Here is an 8,936-nt window from a genome sequence, read left to right as displayed (position 1 = left end):
CAGTCGCTCGTGAACTGGAACATGTGGCCTAAAAACACCACCAGCCGAGCCTCGGGCCGCGAGGGCTCTCCAAGCAAAACAGCTCTTTTTAATAGTTAAATGTGATCCACACAGTGTCAGAGTCCAGGACTCGCAGCGCTCGCCTGCCAAAACCGTGGACAGCATCTACAATGGCTGAGCAATGAAAACAAAAGAGGGGAGGATATTGGTAGTTAACCCACATCTTCTTCCAACGAAGGAAGGAATAAGTAATTTAAGTTAACTCATGCGTTGCACAAATCCACGACAACACCACCACGCCAAGTGGAAATGTGGTTAATTTACTGCAGAGACACAACTTGCCTTTGATTTTAAAAATGCTGTGCGTGTCATAACTGAACAGTGGAACAAGCTGTATTACATCCTTAATGACTCGGCTGAAATTCAAGCGGTGGAGAAAAAAAATGCAAACGACACAACTTTTAGATGTGCGGAGATGGTCAGCGAGCTCACCCCTGCTTCACCCAGCTCACATCCCGGTAACGTTCCTGGTCATCCCACTTTTACCAAACTATCACTCCCACAAGCTGCTCCTGCTGCTGCTGGTGATTGTGGTGACACAGCACACAATTACACACAAACATAATAAACTCCACCGCTGTCAAACACTAATTTCCACACAACTTGCTGTGTGTGTGTGTGTGTGTGTGTGTGTGGTTGCAGTTTACGTTTGCGCTTACACTGTTAAAGTCCAGTAATGTAAAAGCTATTTATTTTCACTTTTTTATGGACCGTGTGAGGAGATGGTAGCGCTCATGCACAGTTAAAATCAGGTTTATTACTGAAAAGTTAGCTGCAGAGGACCAACTTAGAGTATTTGTTCAATGAAAAATAATGCTATGCATACCTTCTCTCTGAATCAGCCAGTGATCATTTATACCTCGTGTCAGTTTCTGAGAGCACGTCGTTGCTTTAGCCAAACAAAATGCACTGCTTTGCGGAATTCCTTAATTCATATCACAAGCGCAGGCTCCAAGAGACACAAGCCGCATATAAACTCGAATATTAAGTTAATAATCCATCTACTCGATGAGCAACCACAGTTTTGGCCGCGTGCGCTAAGCTTCAATCTGTCAGTGAAACCATGCAATAAGGCTGAAATCCACTTCAGGTCTGTCCTCTCACATCAAAGTGCCGAGTGTTTGCACGGGGATCAAATAGAGCAGCGAGAGGGCAACAACAGCGATTCGGCGGAAGGATTAAAACAGCTATTAATTAAATATATTCCTCTGATGATGCAAACATTAATACTTGCCACGGTTTGTCACTCTATTCATCAGCAATTCTCTTTGAGGATTATTGTCGGGGACGCCTCTGGGATGTAGCCTGCGCTTTGGAAGACAACACACGCGGCAGCAGTCCTGCTGTAAAAAAAAAAAATCCCTGAAGAAGAAAAGCTACGAAATCTATTCAAACAATCATCTGTAGCCACGAAAACTTATTAAAGGTTGCTGAAACTGTTAAACGGTCATCAAAACAACAAGAAGGCAAGAAAGTTGAGGATGAGTTCCGCAAATTTATTATCCTTCAAAAGGCCAGAACCAGAGGTCTTAGAAAAGGCACTTGATTTCCCACGACCTTTTTAATAAATGTATCTAAACAACAAATCCTGTAAGAGCCAAGGTGAACTTTAAATTAAATATATTGACAATAAATAACACATTTATACACATTTATACAGTTAATCATGCCACTTTCAGGGAGGAGAATACGCTAATATTTCCCAACATACCTCCCCTACGAGTCTCTTTTTCCCTCTCTTTGCAACACCGGGCATGTCTACTGCACAGAACACTATGAACAGGAAACATATGGATAGCAATACTGAACATTTTTCCCTTTATGCACTGAATACTGTTTATAGTTTCTCATGGTGTAGCTTCGTGTCCCTTGGCAGCAGCACAGAAGTAAGTGACAGTTCAATTCAATGCCTCATCTTCATATTAAGTCTTTTAGCAGCTCCTTACACAGGGCAAAGGTGTGTGAGTGTGTGTGTGTGTGCTCAATCTCAGACGTGTGTGGGGTTGTCTGAGTGCAGGTCAGTCTTGGCCATGTGCAGAACCACAGCAGGAGATTTGTAGTGGCAGTGTGTGCTGCCGCAGCTGACACCGCTGCAGGGTTTCCTACTACTAGTCCTGTCTGCCAGCTTCCTGCTGCACAGGCCCTGCCAGGTCTGCAGGGTCTTGGAGCTCCAAACCCACACCCCGCTGGTGATACCGACCACCAGCGACATGAAGATCTTCAGCATGAACACGGCCACTGTGGGCACGGACGTCTGAAGCGAGCAGTCGCTGCCGGGTCCGTTGAAAGATCCGCACTTCATCTGCAGCCCCCTCAGCTTCCAGTAGTCCATGTTGAGCCTCTCGTAGAAGTAGCAGACTATGACGCAGGTGGCCGGCACGGTGTAGAGGATGGAGTAGATGCCGATTTTCACCATGAGCTTCTCCAGCTTCTCCGTGTTGGTGCCCTCGGTTTTCATCACTTTCCGGATGTGGAAGAGCGCCACGAAGCCCGTGAGAATAAAGGAGGTGCCGATGATGAGGTAACATGACAGAGGGATCAGGACGAAGCCCGTGAGGGCGCCCGAGTCCATGCTTCCTACGTAGCACAGCCCCGTCAGCTCGTCTCCAGCCACCTTCCTCATAGTGAGGATGACGATAGTTTTGAGAGCAGGGATCCCCCAAGCAGCCATGTGGAAGTAGTTGCTGTGAGCTTCGATAGCCTCGTGGCCCCACTTCTTCCCTGCAGCCAGGAACCAGGTGAGGGTGAGGATGACCCACCAGATAGACGAGGCCATGCCAAAGTAGTAGAGGATGAGGAAGACGATGGTGCAGCCGGTGGACTCCAGCCCCTCTTGGATGATGTACAGCTCGCCGTGCTCACGGTCGCAGGCGATGTTCTCGGGCCCAGCCACTGAGCGGATGATGAAGGCCACGGAGTAGACATTGTAACACATGGAGAGGAAGATAATGGGTCGCTCTGGGTACTGGAAGCGGTGAGGCTCCAGGAGGAAGGTCAGGACGGTGAAAGCGGTGGAGACGAAGCACAGGATGGACCACACAGTCATCCAAATGAAAGCAAAGTCTTTGTCCTGCCTAGACCAGAAGACATCCACAGCAGGGGAACAGCGTGGAGCGCAAGACTGGCTCTTCTCCACAAACTGGAACTTGTCTGGGTTCTCGCAGGAACCCACGCTGCCCGGAGAGCGGGTGTTGCCCGTGCCCGGCTGCCTGGGGCGAGGGGGCACTGGAAGCATGCCCTCCCCTTTCTTCCCCTCCGTCCTGGTTTCGTTCTCCGGGGCTTCCATGCACAGAGCGTTGGGGTCATTCCTGGTAGGCAGCTTTTCGCAATTAAGTGACTCCGGCCAGGTGTAGCTGAACTTCTTCATGACGGGAGCGCACTTCTCCTTGGCCTGCTCGCACATGGGTCTGCATGCGGGGATGGAGGTGGACACTTTGTCCGTGCACATGGGGGCGAAGAGGGAGCAGAGGAAGAAGCGGAGGTGCACATGGCAGCCGTAATGCACCAGGGGGGCAAACTCTTGCAGTTTGATGGCAGCCTCCTTCTGGTCGTCGTGGGCCATGAAGTTGGGCATCCGGGTCAGGTTGTAGCCGATCCCCTGGCACATGGGGATCGTGATGAGCTCGCACTTGGCCGGTCTGCCACGCTCCAGGTCGTAGGAGCCAATCTCAAAGCTGGAACCCGAAATCACCAGCAGACACCACAAAAAAATCACCACCTTCAGCGGACAGCCGTCCATACTCATCGTTTCGGCCAAAAAGAAAAGAAAAAAAAAGGGGTCTCTGTCTTTCAGAAGACACACGGGGTCGGGTAGAGAGGATCCCCGCTATTTCCCCATGTCGAGGGCAGGTCGAAATTCAGCCAGCTCTCCGTTAGAAAACCTCCCCAGCTGCACTCGGAGCGGCTCGCTGTTATGATTTAGTCCTGAATTAAAGCGGTTACTCCCACAGTCTGCCGAGATAAAGGTCCGTGACTAAAACGTGACAGAAACTTCGATACAAGATTGAGGAACGAAAACAAAAACAAAAATCGTAAAATCAAACGCCGGGGAGCTGTGCGTAAATCCTCAAAGTGGACCGAGCGAAGAGAAAAAGAGAGGCAGCGATCACAGCGGCTGTTTGAGCTGCTGTGAGGCTGTTTGTCGGCTCCAGCTCTTCCTCCTCCGCTTTCAGGCTCGACACTGAAGTTTGAAAGCCGCTCAGTGGGACTTCACTGAGGGAGAGACGGAGAAGAGGAGGAGGAGGGTGGGCGCTCCGTGACGCTCACATTTCAGCCCGAGCACTACACAAGGAAAATTATCAGACAGATGCTGGAGGATGGTCAAATACCTCTGACATTTCTGCCCTGAATAGTATGCCTACCCTTTCAGGCGCTTTGCCTGGAGGGTGGGGGGAAGCTGCAATGTCACGACGAATATAGTCGTTTGCACACTCGAGTAAAAAACAAAATTATCGATGTGACAGAAAAGCTGCTGCACTTATTTGGCAACTTTTCAAAACACGACGTAGGGCAGCAGTTAAAAAAGGCAAAAAATCTCACTCAGGAACAGCTATAATAATAAAAACTTACATGCAGTAATGAGGATACCATGGATTTCTTTTTCTTTCTTTTTTTTTTACAGCAGGCTATTCTACATGTTTGCAGTGTGAAAATACATAAAAGGTATTCATGCATTTGGTCATTCATTAGTAATGTGCCAAGTAAACCTGCAGAGGCCCCCTTACCTGGGACTAGAAGTGCTGCTGTGTTGCCCAGCTTGTAGAATAATTAAATGCAGCATTTAACACATTTAATATAACAGGAAAGTGGGTCACAGAGCAGATAGTTCTGTGCCATTCTGCAAATTTTGGTGTTGATCGATACCAAATTAATACAGGGTCAATATTTCGCAGACCAGTATCGATACGTTTTACTTATAGAGGCAGCTTATGTAGGGGAAGAGCAGTGCGTCATGACGTATGAGATCAATTTGAAAATTCTGATCATATTTTAATAATCACCAAATCACACCTTTCAGCTTTTCATGTATTTTGAAACCTTTTTGTAGACCCTGAATGTAAACACAAAAAAGTTAAGACATTTTTCATAGCGCATGTTTGGGGTATATTTTTTCACTCCCAAAAATATAATTAACTCAACAAAAATCATTGGCCTAAATACTGAGGATCAGATGGTATGATACTAGTGATATCTGGATAGATCCGCCCAGCTTTAGTACCAGGTTTAGACAAAGGAAGCTTCAGGATTTGGTAAAAGCTAAGGTCTGTCTTTTCTAGAAGTATCACATTTACAGCAGATACTTTCAAGCAGTTGGTTAGTATTAAATATTAGTTACAAACTAGCATTCCAATGAGGACGTGAAGTCATATAAAATGCAGACCATACAGTCGGATATGAAAACAAGGGGAGCTGGAATGGTGGTTATGTGTTAATAAGTAATTTTGAGGACTCCATAAAAATGACATATGTGAGGCAGGAACGTTCCCCCTCTGGATCCCTAATAAGGAACCTGCTACTACTGCTCCTTAGAGTTTATTTTTCTCCAGCGGAGTTGTAGAAAATAACCCGCTCCTATGGTAAAGTGATAGTCCCAGTGGCGTTTCACTGTTGCTGACTCACAAATTACTCTGTCACCATTTCTGCTAATGTGTTCATGCAATATAATGTGAAACTTTATTAAGCTCTGCGGGCCAGTTTCTATAAAAGCAAAGCAGTTCTGCAGCTGTTTTTTTTCTTTCCTTTTTCTTGCTGCCTTGCTAAAAGATGCTTCAGAAGAGGCAGGTGCTTGTATGCAGACCAGTTGAAGGATCTACAAACACAAGACCCATGCATACCCAGAATACATAAACAGGATGATTTCACGGGCATGATGAGACGAGACAAAGCGGTGCACGGAATCAGGCATAACAGGCAATAAACGAATGCAGTGGTGGTCGTGCAGAGCAGGCTATTGTTTCCATCTAGTGGCTGATTGGGAAGAGCCTGCAGCTCCACAGCTGTCGCTCTGAGCATTTGATCTTTTCTCAAACAGGGCTGGAACTCAAGGATTTTGGCCCCTTGCCCTGCGGGACTGAATGGGTTGTCAACTGCATACTGTCTCTATTAGCCCCTGTATTAAAAGTCTGTCTGCTGCAGCGAGATGCGTTCATGCCTCGTCCTGCCCCTTTCTGAAGGGTTAACATTCAGGGCACTGCACAGCAGGTTAAATACATTGAAAAATTAGAAAGATGCCGTGGAAGTTCATGGAGCGTTCTTATTTGCTTCAATAGAGCTGATAAGAGTTATATGAAATACCACTCCCATATCTAATGTTAAATAAAGGGTTACCAGCAGCAGCAGCAGCTGGTAGCTAAGCAGCATGATAAAATAAAAAACTTTTTTTTGCTTGAGTTATATTTATGTATTTATTTATTTTATTTAGGACAGTGCATGTTAATGAACATAAATATAAAAAAAAAATTACATGAATGTAAACATACCAGATTATAGCCAAGGGCTATAAAACTGAAAAGCAAACCACGCTTGGTTAGGCCAAAACAAAATCTGCAGCTGCTAGCTTTGCTTAAAACTCATATGTGCAGCTCGATTTCAGTAGTTAAAATGTTTTAAAATCATAACCAAGAGGCAAACTTATAGGCTGAAAAATGAAGACAACCCAGAAGCACCAAAAAAATGCCATTTATTCAAAATGTGTGCAGTGCAACCCTTACAGTTTACTAATGCAGGACCCTCTCATATGAACATGGTTACTTCCAGCCATCGTTTACAAGCTGAGCTTTAGCCACTACAGGTCAGACGGATATAATCTTTGATGTAAACAATAAACCAGAATGTCAGTGAGTTAGCAGCTCATCCAGCCCACGATCCTTCACAGTTCACCTGCCACGGGCTACAAATGAAAATTAGCTCATGGGTCTAAATCTGGCATTGTTTACACGGTGTATTAAAGTGCTCATGTGAATTAATATGCATCGTCCCTTTCTGATAAACATAAATATAAACACAAGGTACTGTATTTCATGAGATGCAGGAAGAAAGTGATAAGTTTTCTTGTCATCGGGTGGCTGTATTGCACAGAATAATTAGACTTAAACTCCTTTGAGAAGTTGAGGAGACACAAAAAATTTCAAATCTAAGACAGAATAACCTCATTTACTACCAAATCAAAGTGTCTGAGTTCAAGCGTATTTAGGAATATTTATATTATTATATATTTCCACAGTGGCCATAAATCATCTGCTATAATTAACTTTAACCTGTAGTTTTTCAACTCTTGATGATCTGGTTTCTTATTATAATACCAAACATCAAAACCTTCTTAATACATTCGCTCCACTCAAACGCAGATCTGTCTCCTTTTCTCAGCACCTTGGTTTACATCCACCTTGCGCCTTCTCAAAGCTAAGGGGCGCCAACTGGAATGCCTCTTTAAGAAAACTGGACTAACCATACACAAAGAAATGTATAATAATCACATTTTGTTTTACAAGAACTGTATTGCCTCAGCCAAATCTGCATAATATTCTTGTTTAATCTGTTCTAGTGCATGTAAAGTTTCTTTTCTTGTTTAACAACTTGGCCTCTGGACTCTTTTCCTTCTCATATGTATGTGCTGGCTTTTGTAACTCTCTCATGTCCTTCTTCACAATCAAAATTTCTAATATTCACCAGAAACCTAATTCTGCAGGAGGTGAAGTCTTTGAAGCTGACTTCCTGCTCCACTCTTTGTTTACCATTTGTCATTTTCGAGTTTCACTCTCCCCTCAGTATCTGATGTATCAATAATGGTTCAAAAGTCTAAATTAAAGCCTATCTTACCTCACTGGTCCCCCTTATTACCACCATTAGTCACTCTTCCCTCAGTACTGACATTATTGAGAACTACTTCCGTTACTCACATTGTTAAAAACCTGGTACAGATCTCCATAATTTCAGTAACCTTTGACCACAGCACAGAAACAGCATTATTAAAAATCACCAGCTGATGGCAGCTGATGCTGGTTCTCTCACCATCCTCATCCTTCTTGATCTGAGCTATCCTTCTGAAAAAACTTGCATCCATCGGTATTAATCATAACTCCCTTGCCTGGTTCACCTCATATCTCTTGGATCACACTCAGTTCATTTTCTGTTTCTGCTGGTGTGCCCCAGGGTTCAGTATTGGGGCCTCTTTTATTCATTATTTACATGCTTCCACTCAGTCACATATTTCAGAAATACAATATTAATTTTCACCGTTATGTGGATGACACACACTTGTATATTTCTTCCAAACCCAATTTCACCCTTCCACCCATCTCCCCTTGTGACTGTCTCATGGAGGTTAAATAATGGTTCTCCTTCAATTTTCTCAAACTCAATATTAATAAAACTGAAGTTCTTGCACAGATTTCACTCCAACCGCATCCCACGCATTTTCCATTAATATTGACAAACCCATCTTTCCCTCCCCTCAGGCTAAGATTTTGAGTGTCATCCTCAACATTTCTTTATCATTTCAGTCTCTTATTAATCACATCACCTGATCCGCCTACTTCCACTTATGCATTACCAATTCCTCACCCCCCATGCTGTAACTATACTTCTCACTTCTAGGATTGATTATTGTAATTCTCTTCTCTTTGGTCTCCTAACAAGTCCCTTTACAAACTCCTCCAGAATTCTGCAGCCTGGATCATAACTCGCACCCCTTTTCTTCAGCGGCTTCACTGGCTACCCGTAGATTCTAAAATCACTTTCAAAATCTTGTTTCTCACTTCCAAATGCATCCATAACCTTGCTCCTCCCTACTTGTGTTATTTACTCCACATTACTACTCCCTCTCGTTCCAGGTCACCTTATTGTTCCCTCTGCCCATCTCACAACTATAGAGAATT

General features: G+C 44.4%; 1 protein-coding gene across 1 annotated transcript; it reads right to left on the bottom strand.

The window, feature by feature from the left end:
• Positions 1-1,542: 1,542 nt before the first annotated feature.
• Positions 1,543-4,436, bottom strand: fzd9b (frizzled class receptor 9b). The gene has a single exon (XM_082504116.1). It carries the CDS (start codon positions 3,803-3,805, stop codon positions 2,048-2,050), a length of 1,758 nt encoding a protein of 585 aa, XP_082360242.1. The 5' UTR covers positions 3,806-4,436; the 3' UTR covers positions 1,543-2,047.
• Positions 4,437-8,936: the final 4,500 nt, after the last annotated feature.

This window comes from Aulonocara stuartgranti (genome assembly GCF_965226115.1).
Source record: "Aulonocara stuartgranti genome assembly, chromosome: 14".
Taxonomy (NCBI): Eukaryota; Metazoa; Chordata; class Actinopteri; order Cichliformes; family Cichlidae; genus Aulonocara; species Aulonocara stuartgranti.
Note: the sequence above shows the minus strand (reverse complement) of the source record. Positions and strands in the feature narration are given on the sequence as shown.

What these genes read in the sequence shown, in the direction of transcription:
- fzd9b (XM_082504116.1), bottom strand. Translation starts at nt 3,805, where the DNA reads ATGAGTATGGACGGCTGTCCGCTGAAGGTGGTGATTTTTTTGTGGTGT.